The sequence below is a fragment of the Nesoenas mayeri genome (assembly GCF_963082525.1).
Source record: "Nesoenas mayeri genome assembly, chromosome: W".
NCBI classification, from domain to species: domain Eukaryota; kingdom Metazoa; phylum Chordata; class Aves; order Columbiformes; family Columbidae; genus Nesoenas; species Nesoenas mayeri.
In genome coordinates, this window is record NC_137553.1 from 278,803 (window position 1) to 293,544 (window position 14,742).

Here is a 14,742-nt window from a genome sequence, read left to right on the forward strand (position 1 = left end):
TACAGTAAAAAATTGTATTTGCTCTAGGCTTGGTTGCTTAATGGTATGCACTTGTACAGCTGCACTTTCATTTGAGATTCTCAGTGCACTTTACAGACCTTAATAAGCCTTGCGGATTGTCAGTAAGACCACTAAACCACTGGTTTTAGATACGGTAAGGGATTAGGCACAATCTAAGCACCCAAATTCAGTGCAACGCTGAAAATGCAAAAGGGCAACACAAAAAATCCTGCTTTGCTCTGTCTTTTGAGTTCGCCCCACCTTTTTGCCTGATTCCATCTCTATGACTTCATGGATACATCTCATTCAACTCATTAACTTACTGATGTGCATACAGGATCACAAAAGAAAATCTATTTTTTCTCAGAATCACGTTTTCCTACTTTTCACTGAGTGTTATTAACTTGTGAAACTCACATCTAATTGAGGAGGTCAAAAATACCAATTGGCTCAGAAAAGATCTAAACAAATTAACAGAGAGGTCTATTGTCCACTCTGATTACTGTAGTCTTAGTGACCATCCACCACTCACCAAGTGCCCACGCCAGTATTTGTTATCAGAAAGGAATAACCTTTTTCCTTCATTTCTTGCCTTTCACTACTGACCACTGTCAATGATAGAGCCTTAAGCTAGATGGACACTTGCTATGAGTCAGTTTGATTGTTATTACTCTTCAGTTACCGTGAGGAGAGGACTTGGAATATAATATTACATATAATATTACATACACTGTATTTAATTCCAAACACTGACCAAAATGCCTCCATCTATATGAAAAGCCTCCAGTTTTTTCAAATGGACCTCAGATGAAATTCAAATGTCACTACTTGAGCATAAAAAAGAACCTCAGGAACCTCTGATGACATCCCTACTGATGGGATCTCTTGAGCCTTGCATCTTTGGCAATCTTACTGTAGGTTATAATTTTCATCCTGCCTGAAAAGTAGATTTTTATCAAACATTCATTCATACTTACATAGATAAAACCTTCACCGCAATGATGTCCTGCCATAATTCCAGGCATTTGGTAGAGTTGTATTCCAAAGGCCCTTCATAAAACTCAAAATACCTGAAGAAGAACAGGAAAAAAGATTATAAAAAAGCTTTAGACTAGAATACTTGTCTTACACATCAACAGAAATTTGCTTAAAACTGTCATTTATGATTTCTGCCTAACTTAAGTCTACACTTAGTCTGGCCCATAGGCAGGTTATAATTTCACAGGAAAACATAGATGTGGTTGTTGATTGTAGAACTGCCACCCATGTCCAGTTTTTCTATCCCTAATAGAGATCATCTATCTTGTAGGTACCAACAAGGACTAGCTCCCTTTACCAGCAGTCAGCACGTAGCTGAAAGTCAGGGGAAAAGCTCTGATCACTTGAGGAACACTGTTCCCATCCACTGGGTGCCTGGATGTGCTGAGAGTTTAAAAACCAGTTCCTTAAATTTTGCTCTGAGGTAGAATACAAAGTCCTGGAGGTTGCATCTTGTCTGTGGAGACTTGGATAGCTCTACACAACTGAGCTTTTTGTTGGGATTTACTCTTTTGGTATATTCAAATTTTATTCTCAAAAAAAAATGAGATGGTTTTGACAACGAAGGGATTTGAATGCTCAGACACATCACAAGTGGCAGTGCTATTCTTAATTAAAATATAGACATAAATGTTTTGGTTTTTTTCATTAAATTCCCTTGCCTTAACCATCAGACTGCAGTGAAAGGGAAACAAAACACAATGGCTTATGGCTTATGTTTAGGGGCCAGAGAAAGCCCAGATTGTCCAGGGAATTCAACGAGACTGTATTGAAATGACAAAAAAGATTTTGGGGTTTAAACCAAGCTTTGTATTTATCATTAGAAGTCTGTATTAAAACCTATCACCTAATAACTGCTCATACCCATACACAGCAGTTGTGAGCATGATGAAGAAATACTAGTAGACAACCTGGAGGAATAGGTATTATGACAAAGGCTAGAGCAAGTTATTTTGATGGATCCTTTAAAATCGCAGAATTCATAAGGCTGTAACTCCAAGCTATTTTTTGAATTTTCAATATGAAAGAAAAATACAAGATTCCTGGGAGAACTTTATTTAAACCATCATTGGAAATATAATGTTTTGGTTTTGTGTCATTTTAAAATAACATCAACATTCATGTTTGACCCGATGTCTCTTCAGTTCTGAATAAATAATCCTTAAATAGGAAAAGCCTTGTTAGTTTTCATAGTAGTTCATGTTTATAGTTAATATCAAAATTTGGGGGGATCCAAAGTTTGATCTGTTCTGGAGAAGTACTAAGAGCTCACACCTCCCAGGGAAACTGTAGGAAGTGAGAGTGTCCAAAAAACATCCTCAGGTTTCTTCAAAAGTGCCTCCAAAGGCCAGAAGCATCTAAAAGTCAGAAGCTTCTGAATTTTGCCATTTAAGCACATGCAGAGATGAATCAAAGTGGGGAAGAGAGAAACCCATAGAACGGAGAAAAGGGCTATAGTATGTGACTGAAAAAAAAACAAGAGCCTCCCAAAACAACCTGCTACCAACTGGGAACGGTCCTATGCTGTCAAACACTGCTCTAAGAAGTGTTTCCTTCAGCTCTCCCTGAGGTTTTCACCACCTCAGCTTTGCCAAATCCCAATTCTGTGATCCAGTGAGAGGCACAAACCTTGAGACTGAAAAGAAGGCCATGCCTAGAAGAACATCATAAATTCATAATAAAGAAGTAAACTGATTACTGTCAGAAAAAAAAAAATAGCTCAGCAATCTTGAAAAAATATGACTATTTGGAAATGTGTTTGCACAGTCTTCAAGGCAACAAATATATTTTCATGGGTTTTGTAGAAGAAACTATGTATTTAAAGCACTTCATAATCAGTGACAAACATGTGAAAACACTTCCTTTCCTCAGCCTCCATAAGGGAGATAAAGTTAATGTAACATGAACCTTCATCTGGTCTCTCACCAAAGGCTTGGGCTCTCCTTCCAACTCAACCATTCACCTGGACATTCAGCCTTTTTAAAGAACAGCTGAAATCCATTGCACTGGCACATCTCCTGCATCCTTGACTTGTTGAGCTGGAGATGAGCAACTTGTGTATTTTGAAAGCTGCTCCAAATACAACTGGATTACAAACTCACCTGGTTGCACCAGGCCAAAGCCCTGGGTGGATGTAAATTTCCCAAATTTAACTGAAATCTCTCTCTGTGGAGGCAACACCACAGGACTTATTACTGGTCACAGAATTTTACAGGGGTGAAGGAGTCCCCTCTAGCTATCAGTCCAATTTTTTCATCCTTCTGCAACAGTCCTTTTTCTTACTGTATTTTGCAGTATCCATTCTTTACTTTGCTTCTTTGAGACTGGGACTATGAATGTGTATGTTCCACACAATAGCTAGAGGCAGGAATACATCCCCATGCAACACTCAGCACGTTACATACCACTCCTACCTCTCTGGAAGAAGGGGGATAGCAATGACCATCAGCCTCATCCTTACCTGTTACCTAACACTGGATTTCAGTACCTTGCATGTGCCTCAAGAATGGCAAAAATCTAAATTAACAGGTATTTTTATCTTTCCTGTGCGCTTTTGGCTCTGCTGCCAAGTCAAAGAACTGCAGCTCAGATGTCAAACAGCACATGTTCTAATGTGGGAACGTCACAGCAGGGGAGAGCTGGCTTCAGCCCGTAGCACTAGAGACAAAGATGAAACAGAGGTGAAAATTCCCAAGACCCAGCCATCCCTTTAATCGTTGCCCATTTACCCAATCCACAAATGAAAAATAGAAATGAAAAAGGATGCATTACTGAAGAGGCAGAAGGGCAAGGAGGAAAGGTTTAGGTAAAAAATAAGGAAAAAGGAAATCCATGAGGCAGCATTGTGTTGATAGCCTATAGCTTGAAAAAGCACGGGACTGTCCTGCAAGTCACTGACTCCCATGATAGCTCCAGTTTTTCCATCAAAGTCACTGAGAGTGGCGAATTCACCATTTGGCACCTTGGAGGACCTGTGACACATGCCGGGTGACATGCTGCTGGTGGGACAGCTATGTACCTCCCACAGCAAAGGCAGGGGACACTGACAGCAGTGTCACTTTTGCACCAAGTGAGGAGAAGATGCTATTGGCCATGGGGTGAACTCAACTGAAACAAACTGAGCTGCTGTCATTCATAAGCCCTGAACCACATCTGAAGCAGGTAGTCAGACACTAAAGCCTCATAAGTGTAAATGCCACTGATGCACTTAGGTTGCAAGTATTAATGATGCTACAACAAACAGCATTAAGGACTTTTCAAGACAGTATCTGGTCAACAGACTAAAAAAACCAGTTTTCTCTCTGCTGGGAGAATCACAGAATCACAGAATAGTTTGGGTTGAAGGGACCTTCCCAGCTCCCCCAGTGTCACCCTGCCATGAGCAGGGACATCTTCAGCAGCTCAGGTTGCTCAGAGCCCCATCCATCCTGGCCTGGGATGTCTCCAGGGATGGTTCATCCACCATCTCTCTGGCCAACCTGGGCCAGGCTCTCACCACCCTCAGTGTAAAAAAATTTCTTCTTCATGTCTAGCCTGAGTGTTCATGCTATGTATTTATTTATTTGCTTCACAGTGATCCCCCTCCTGCTTCAGACACTGAGGCAAATTAGCAAAGACAACTGCATGGAGCATTGTCCATCCTCTTCCCAAAGAAGTGCTTCACATTGTACTTTTCCAGAATACAGCCTTTATACAACACTGGTTCTCTCTACCCCTCCCCATATGTGTTTTAAACCCAGTTCCTCCACTCAGAAGGGCCTGGCCACAGAATCACAGACTGGTTGGGGTTGGAAGGGACCTCTGGAGATCCCCCAGCCCAACCCACCTGCTAAAGCAGGTTCAACCAGAGCAGATCACACAGGGTCACATCCAGGCAGGTTTTAAATGTCTCCAGAGAAGGAGACTCCAGAACCTCTCTGGGCAGCCTGTTCCAGGGCTCTGGCACGTCAAAACAGGTTCTCATCATATTCAGATGGAACCTCCTGTGTTTCAGTCTGTGCCCGTTGTCCCTCATCCTGTTGCTGGGCACCACTGAACAGAGTCTGGTCCATCCTCTTGACACCCACCCTGCAGATGTTTATCAGCATTGATAAAATCACCTCTCAGCTTTTCTCCAGGCTGAACAGCCTCAGCTCTCTCAGTCTCTCCTCATAAGAAAGATGCTCCAGACCCCTCATCAGCTTTGTGTCCCTCCGCTGGACTCTCTCCAGTAATGGTCCTGCTGGGAGTGCTTGGAGTGCCCCCCATGTTCTCCAGAGGAAGCATGTCTCACCCACTCGCTGGGCTCTAAGTGCTGCTTCTGTCTATTAGCTCCCACTCTATGCCATGTAGTTCCCTGTGAATGAAGATATATTTGCCTGTCGGAAAGCTTATTTAGCACAAATGGAGACCGTCTTCCCCATCATCTTCCTCAGTCTAATATCCAGCTAAGAAACAAGGGTGTAGGTGTCCTGGTTTTGTTAAAAACAAGACCAGTTCTCTTTTAGTGTTTTTTCTTTCAGCTCAGTTCTTCCAGGTGGCTGTACTTTTCTGAGTTTTAGCCTGCATATTTTTCCTCGGATGCTGTACTTGGTGCTGATAAGAGACCAACAGAATGCTGAAGAAGTTCATGTTTAGATTTATTACTATGGTAGCCAAGAAAGACTGATAAGTTTTCCCATGTTCCGTCGTGAGAGGGGCGTGTTTGAGGAGGGGTGGATGGAACAGGTGACTAAAACTGACCAACTGAGTATTCCATCCCATAATCGTCATATCCCCTATATAAGAGGGCGATCACGAGGGTCACTCTCTCTTCGACTATGGCTGGCATCTAGAGAGGGCCCTGTCTGTCTGCCTGTGATCTACATGCCTCAGGCCCTGCATCCTGCAACCAGGTTCCGTTTGCTGTGAAGTCCCGCCCATGACTTCCAGGGGCCTGAGCTGCACCTGCTGGAGCCGCCAGCTCCACACACCCAGCTCCTGCTGCTGGAGTGGCGCCATCTCCACATTGAGCATTCAAGATTGGTTTTGTATATTTTATATATATATTCTCTACTTATTAGTAGCATTAGTAAAACCCTTTAAAACTTGAAGTCTCTCTTCCTTTTCCCTTATCTTTCCTATCATCTTTCCAATCTAAAGAAAAGGGGTGATGGGAAGTGAGGGGGTAACAGGGAGCATCTGCCATGGTTTATTGCCGCCTTGCCTTAAACCTTGACAGTAGGGCAGTTTATTTTGATTTATGCTCTTGATTAGTGAAGAGTGACACACCTGACTATGATACTCATTTTGCTACAGAAAAAGTGCTCTGTTTCAGCTTTAGAAGAATTACGGTCATTTTTCACCATTCCTGGAAGTGTTTAACAAATGCAGAGATGAGGTTCATAGGGACATAGTTTAGTGACTGTGTTAGGTTATGGTTGGACCCAATGATCTTGAGTGTCTCTTACAACCAAAATGATTCCATGTTTTGATGATTCTATATTTTATATCCGTAAAAGAGAGTTGATATACATCACCGCTAGAATGTTCTCTCCGTGCTTTGCCTTCACTTCCCTTTCTGAAATTGAAAAAACTTTTATCCCTCAAAGGTCACAAGTCTGCAGGAAAACCAACAGAGGAAGTCATTATTCTTTACCACAGGGAACACAACAACAACTGAATCACAACAAAATGCATAGTTGCACACGGGATCACATTTTTCCAGGGTACCAGGCACTACACATGACCCACTGCTCTATGTCCCTTCAGGTCAATTGTAGCTTTCAAATCTACATTTTTCCCAGATCAAATCCTGTACCTGAACTCCACACAAGCTGCAAGTGCTCAGAGAGGACTCTTTTTTTATGCCTCTCAGTACTGAATGCCCAGAAACTAGATGCTATTCACTCTGTAATTTTCCATTTTTGATTAACTGAGACTTTCTTCTTTTGTAGCCTTCATGTCTCCTATCGCAGCCTCACTTCCAGCCAAGCAGCTTGCTGAGCTCACTAGTGAGAGACAGATTTGGTTTCCCAGTACCCCAGCTAAATCTTAGGTCATCTGCAGTTGGGCTGCTCCTGCTTTGATCAAAAGTCAGTTTTTCTTGATCATGCTACATGGATTAAAAAGCCTGAGACTTCAATCCTGCCTTCATGTGACACTTGGATTGAGGCACTGATTTGTCTGATATACTGAACACAGGTTTTAAAATATAATTGAGTGTAATTGTCAGGCATCTTTTAAACTAGGCCATTTTCTCCTGCAAAAAACTCCTTGTTTGCTCGCTTCTGCAGTGCTGGTTCTGCACTGTTTGCAGTGAGGCTACAGTGCTTATACTGCAACAGAGCAGGGTATTGTGGGAAGTATTCCACCTACCCTGCAGGAAAAACAAAGATCTTTCAAAAAATATACATCATCCAGTGACTAAGAAATGAGAATAAATTAACCAAGCCCTGCAGGCTTCTACTAAGCACTTATTAAAAGAACTGTTCAATTAGCAGTGCCTGCACTCATCAGGATGGGCAGATCCACAGCCAGTCTTGGGTCTAAATTCACCTTCCCTACTCAGGAACCTTGCAAGGGTTCCAGAGCACACTCCCTAAAGCACATGGGGACTTGAAAACATCTGGCAGGGCCAGCATGGGATCTTCAGACCCTTGTAGCAAAAATACTGCTGAGGTGGAGGATATCATGGCTATAGGGGCTCTGGAAAACTCATCCAGAGCAGAGCAAACTAGGTGTTGACTTCATCAGAGAGTCCATTGTGAGTGAGCAACCAAATCCCACTGGCCTTTGCTGCTATTAATATTTATATGAAACACCATTGGTCTGTTCTGTCAAGTAACAAGTGATTGGATGAGAGGAAATAGTCTCAAGTTGCACCAGGAGAGGTTTAGATCAGATATGAGGAAAAATTTATTCCTGGAAAGGGTTGTTGGGCATTGGAACAGGCTGCCCAGAGCAGTGGTGGAGTCACCATCCCTGGAGATGTTTAAAAGACACAGAGATGAGGTTCTTAGGGACATGGGTTAGTGCCAGTTAGGTTAAGGGTTGTACTGGATGATCTTAAAGGTCTTCTCCAACCAAAATGATTCTATAATATGATTCTATGCTTCCATGAAGATTCAGTTAAAAGGTTTAAGGGCCTGACATCAATACAGTGACTTTTTCCCTCAAAGAGTGTGTTCTACCACTTCACATGACATATTCTCCTAAGTTTACTTTAACCCCATTTGGAAGACATGATCCCTGTTTGTCAGATAAAGGAGCTGATGTAGAGGCTGATCGACAAGTAAGTCCATGGCAGGCAAAAACAGGGACCTTGGGCTCTGCTCTCATAGACGCTGCCTAGACTACACAATTGTCACCAAGAACAAGAACAGCCCCTTAAGTTGATGGAAATAATAATGACCTTCCATACTACACCTAACAAAACACCTGTGGACATACTGATGTTAGAATCATAGAACCATTTTGGTTGGAAGATACTTTCAAGATCATTGAGTCCAACCATTAACCCAACACTGTCACCACTAAACCATGTCCCTAAGAACCTCATCTCCGTGTCTTTTAAACATCTCCAGGGATGGTGACTCCACCACTTCCCTGGGCAGCCTGTTCCAATGCCCAACAACCCTTTCCGGGAAGAATTTTTTCAGCTATTCAATCTAAACCTCCTCTGATGCAACTTGAGGCCATTGCATTTAAATGAGATCACCCTACTCTGAGACTTGGCAAGTGAAGCAGAAATGTTTGATGCCCTTAGATTCATTCACACTTCACTAGGGCTGTGGCACAAAAAAATCACATTGCTGCATGTGTTGTTTCTGCCATTTGAGAGCCTATGTTGACTTGTCCACACCAGGATGATGGTGCTTGAAAGACTGAACGGAGAGAGAAGCTGTGGGCACAAAGGAGGAGGCTGGAGAAGCAATCATCTTCTCTTATACAGGTTAATGAAAATATCTCACTATCTCCTCCTTGGGGACAACAAATATAAAAAAAGATGATTCACATTCCTCCTGGCTAGCACCTGCTGATGCCAATGTCACTGGTATTAACTGTTTTAAATCCTTTACAATCTTCATCTCTAATGCTACTAGATATCGTAGATGTCTAACTTATCATGAACTTTCAGTATGTGACTGTAATTAGGAACAAAAGGTGTCATTATAATCATAGAATCATAGAATGTCCTGAGTTGGAAGGGACCCACAGGGATCATTGAGTCCAACTCCTCTCTCTGCATATGACGAGCCCAAAATTCACACCAAGTGTCTGAGGGCGTTATCCAATAATTTCTTGAATACTGTCAGGCTTGAGGATGTGACTACTTCCCTGGGGAGACTGTGTCATGTAAAAAAAATAAATATATATATAAGCAAGAGAAGATGGTCATACATCTTATTCTACATTATGTGGTAATAGCTCTTCTGAATTACTGCATCCAGTTCTGATATTTCTGGTCTGAGGGTCTGAGACACTAGCAAGAGTTACGAAAGGACCTGCAGAAATTATCTGGGTTCCAAGAAGTATGAGAGGTGTATGAAGCTTAATCTAAACATACTGCGACTGAGTAGGGAGACATTGCACCAGGAAGCACTTTCAATATAGCGTAGCAAGGAAAAATAGCATCCAATGCCTGGAAGTTTAAGATAAAAATGACATCTTTAGTTCAAGGCTGGTTTTCTTTTTAGAAATTAAAGTTGCTGGGGGAGAGGAAACTCAATCCATCCCACTCCTACCAGTTTGATGCCAGTGCCAGCAGTAGATGCCCAGGGCCTGGAGAAGGATACCAGATCAGCAGGAGAACACCTGAAGAGCAACACAAAGGAATTCCAGCCACTCCATCCTGTATGTCAGCTTCGTCAGGGTTCCAACTTAAACACCTCTGTGCAAACACATGTAGCATGGGTTGGGCTCAATGATCTTGAGGGTCTCTTCTAACCAGAATGATTCTAATAAACCAGAGGAAATAGATAGACACATGTGCATACCAGCAGGGCTGTGGTCTTATAGGTATCACAGAGACTCCAAGACTGGTGCTACAGGCAGGGCTTTGGATTTTTTGATAATGGTTGGTTTTATAAGACACCAGTCCGGACAGTGTCACGTGGGAAAGGTTTATCTCGCAGGGGCAAAAGGATGCTGGGACAGGAATTAGCTGGGTTCATTTGGAGAGCTTTAAACTAGGCTCGAAGGGGAAAGGGGTTGTAGCTGGGCTTGTCCCAGTGGGGCAGCATTCTAAAACTGATGAGGACTGGGTGGCCTCCTATGCCCCTAGGGAGAAATGGGTGTGCTCTACTCGCTCCCTGAAATGCCTGTACAGCAATGCGCGCAGCATGGGGAATAAGCAGGAGGAGTTAGAATCCTGTGTTTGGTCGGGAGATTATGATCTGGTGGCAATTACAGAGACATGGTGGGACACCACACATGACTGGAATGTGGTCATGGATGGCCGTGTCCTTTTCAGGAAAGACAGGCCAGCCAGGCATGGTGGTGGAGTTGCTCTCTATGTGAGAGAGCAGCTACAATGTACTAAATTCTGCCCAGGAGTGGATGAGGAGCGGGTTGAGAGTGTATGGGTCAGGATCAAGGGGCAGGCTGGCAGGGGTGACACTGTTGTGGGCGTCTGTTACAGGCCACCAGATCAGGCTGAGGAAGTGGATGAGGCCTTCTATGGGCAGCTGAGAATGGCCTCACAGGCACAGGCCCTGGTTGTGGTGGGGGATTTTAACTTCCCTGATATCTGCTGGAAGGACCATTCAGCCAGCCAGCCACAGTCCAGGAGGTTCCTCCAGTGCCTTGACGAGAACTTCCTCATGCAGATGGTGGAGGAGCCGACTAGGAGAGGTGCACTGCTGGATCTCATCCTCACTAACAAGGAGGATCTGGTCGAAGCAGTAAAGGTTGGGGGCTGCCTGGATTGCAGTGACTACGAGATGGTGGAGTTCAGCATCTTGTGTGGCAGGAACACAACAGCAAGTAGAGCTGCAACCCTGGACTTTAGCAGGGCTAACTTTGGCCTTTTCAAGCAATTGCTGGGGGAAATCCCATGGGCAAGGCTGCTTGAAGGAAAAGGGACCCAAGATAGTTGGATTGCATTCAGAGATTGCTTCTTCCACACTCAGGATCAGAGCATCCCCACACGTAGGGAGTCAAGGAAGGGAGCCAGGAGGCCTGCGTGGTTGAATAGGGATCTGTTGGGTATGCTCAAGCAGAAGAGGAGAGTTTACAGGTCATGGAAGCAGGGGCTGGCCACTTGGGAGGAATATAAGGCTGCTGTTAGAGGATGTAGGAAGGCAGCTAGGATAGCTAAGGCCTTCTTAGAATGACAGCTGGTGAGAGGGGTCAAGGACAGCAAAAAGAACTTTTTCAAATACATAGCAGATAAAACTAATACCAGAGGCAATGTAGGCCCACTGAGGAATGGGGTGGGTGCCCTGGTGGCGGAAGATACAGAGAAGGCAGAATTACTGAATGCCTTCTTTGTCTCTGTCTGCTCTGCCGGACGCTGTCCTGGGGAGCCCTGTACCCCTGAGACCTCGGATGAAGCCAGGTCAATGGAGGAGTTTTCTTTAGTCGATGAGGACTGGGTTAGGGAGCAATTAAATAGTCTGGACATCCATAAATCCATGGGTCCAGATGGGATGCACCCGCGGGTGGTGAGGGAGCTGACTGAAGTCATTGCTGGACCGCTCTCCATCATCTTTGCCAACTCTTGGGAAACGGGAGAGATGCCCGAGGATTGGAGGAAAGCAAATGTCACTCCAGTCTTCAAAAAGGGCAAGAAGGAGGACCCGGGTAATTATAGACCGGTCAGCCTCACCTCTGTCCCTGGGAAAGTAATGGAACAGCTTATCCTTGGTGCCATCTCAAGGCATATCAGGGATAAGAGGGTTATTAGGGGCAGCCAGCATGGCTTTACCAAGGGTAAGTCATGCTTGACCAACCTCATAGCCTTCTATGAGAATGTAACAAGGTGGATGGATGATGGCAGAGCCGTGGATGTGGTCTACCTTGACTTCAGTAAAGCCTTTGACACAGTCTCCCACAGCATCCTAGTTGCTAAGTTGAGGAGGTGTGGTCTAGACAATAGAGTAGTGAGGTGGGTAGCAAACTGGCTTAAGGAGAGAAGCCAGAGAGTGGTAGTCAATGGTGCGGAGTCTAGTTGGAGGCCAGTATCTAGTGCAGTGCCTCAGGGGTCAGTACTGGGGCCAATATTATTCAATATATTCATTAACGATTTGGACGAGGGAATTGAGTGCACTATCAGCAAGTTTGCTGATGACACTAAGCTGGGAGGAGTGGCTGACACGCCAGAAGGCTGTGCTGCCATCCAGAGACCTGGACAGGCTGGAGAGTTGGGCAGGGAATAACCTAATGAAATTTAACAAGGGAAAGTGCAGAGTCCTGCATCTGGGCAGGAACAACCCCAGGTTCCAGTATAGGTTGGGAAATTACATATTAGAGAGCAGTGTAGGGGAAAGGGACCTGGGGGTCCTGGTGGACAACAGAATGACCATGAGCCAGCACTGTGCCCTTGTGGCCAGGAAGGCCAATGGTACCCGGGGTGGGTTAGAAGGGGGGTGGTTAGTAGATTGAGAGAGGTCCTCCTTCCCCTCTACTCTGCCCTGGTGAGACCACATCTGGAATATTGTGTCCAGTTCTGGGCCCCTCAGTTCCAGAAGGACAGGGAACTGCTGGAGAGGGTCCAGCGTAGGGCAACGAAGATGATTAAGGGAGCGGAGCACCTCCCTTATGAGGAAAGGCTGAGGGAGCTGGGTCTCTTTAGTTTGGAGAAGAGGAGACTGAGGGGTGACCTTATTAATGTTTATAAATATATCAAGGGTGAATGCCATGAGGATGGAGCCAGGCTCTTCTCGGTGGCAAACAATGATAGGACAAGGGGTAATGGGATCAAGCTGGAACACAAGAGGTTCCACTTAAATTTGAGAAAAAACTTCTTCTCAGTAAGGGTGACAGAGCACTGGAACAGGCTGCCCAGGGAGGGTGTGGAGTCTCCTTCCCTGGAGACATTCAAAACCCGCCTGGACATGTTCCTGTGCGACCTCCCCTGGGCATTCCTGCTCCAGCAGAGGAATTGGACTAGATGATCTTTTGAGGTCCCTTCCAATCCCAAACATACTGTGATACTGTGAGACATGGTGGGATGTCTCCTGTGACTGGAGTGTTGGAACGGAAGAATACAGAACCTTTAGGAAGGACAGGCAGGAGAGAAGAGGGTGGGTGTGACCCTCTATGTCAATGACCAGCTGGAGTGCATGGACCTGCACCTGGGGATGGAGGAGCCACCAACTGAGAGATTATGAGTCAGGACTAAAGGGAGATTGGGGACAGGTGACATTATAGAGGAGGTTTGCTACAGGCCACCTGACCAGGAAGACCAAATGGATGAAGCCTTCCATAAACAGATAGGAGCAGCCTCATGTTCACAAGCCTGGGACCTCATGGGGTACTGCAACCACCCCAATATCTGTTGGAGGGACAACACAGCAGGGCAGAAGCAATCCAGGAGGTTGCTGGAATGCATTGACAATCATTTCCTTCTCCAAGTGATAGAGGAGCCAATGTTAGACCTTGTTCTCACCAACAAGGAGGGGCTGGTGGGGAATGGGAAGCTCAAGGGCAGCCTTGGCTGCAGTGACCATGAAATGGTGAAGTTCAAGATCCTTAGGGCAGTGAGGAGGACGCACAGCAAGCTTGCTACCCTGAACTTCAGGAGAGCAGACTTGGGCCTCTTCAGGGATCTGCTTGGTAGAGTACTGTGGGACAAAGCCCTGGAGGGAAGAGGAGCCCAAGAGAGCTGGTTAATATTCAAGGATCACCTCCTCCAAGCTCAGGAGCGATGCATCCCAACAAAGAGGATGTCAGGTGGAAACACCAGGAAGCTGCATGGATGAACAAGGAGCTCCTGGACAAACTCAAACACAAAAAGGAAGCCTACAGAGGGTAGAAGCAAGGACAGGAAGCCTGGGAGGAATACAGAGAAACAGCATCCGGGGATCAGGTTAGGAAAGCTAAAGCCCTGATAGAGTTAAATCTGGACAGAGACATCAAGGGCAAGAAGAAAAGCTTCTATAAGTAGGTTGGTGATGAAAGGAAGACTAGGGAAAATTCAAACCCTCTCTGGAAGTAAACAAAAGACCTGGTTGCCCAGGATATGGAGAAGGCTGAGGTACTTCGTGACTTTTTTGCCTCAGTCTTCACCAGCAAGTGCTCCGGTCTGACTGCCCAAGTTGCAGAAGGCAAAGGCAGGGACTGGGAGAATGAAGAATCATCCACTGTAGAAGAAGAGACCAACATGAATCTGCTGATCGTCCACCTAGGATATCTTGAAATGTTTGGCTAGATTTGTCTCCTTACAGCATTGCAAGTTTTTCTGGGTTTTGATAACAGATGGCATCAGAAATGTCCATCCACCAAGACAAGGGCAGTTTCCCAAGATTCCCTGCCTGTCTTCCAAATTAAAGATTTTTCCCTAAAAAAACCCCACAGAAGTACTTCCATGAACCATCCCTAGATCCATAAGTTTGATCTTCCACAGAAGAGGACTGGTATTTATATTTCTGTCCTTTAAAAGCATTTCATTGATAGCTCTACGTACTTCCCAAGTAACCTCAGAAAAGTGCATACATCCATCTGTCATATCTCAGAGATGCCCCTTTTCCAGATTCCTTATTTGATCTGGTGCTATGACTTCCCAGACAGTTTACACATCTG

General features: G+C 44.9%; 1 protein-coding gene across 1 annotated transcript in view; it reads right to left on the reverse strand.

The window, feature by feature from the left end:
- LOC308051399 (alpha-2,8-sialyltransferase 8E-like) overlaps positions 1-14,742 on the reverse strand; it is a gene marked incomplete at both ends in the record, with an annotated part of 89,404 nt that overhangs the window by 20,629 nt on the left and 54,033 nt on the right. The window contains one exon of the mRNA XM_080361831.1: positions 978-1,070. Coding sequence (XP_080217957.1) covers positions 978-1,070 — 93 coding nt within the window. The remainder of the gene's footprint in view (positions 1-977; positions 1,071-14,742) is intronic.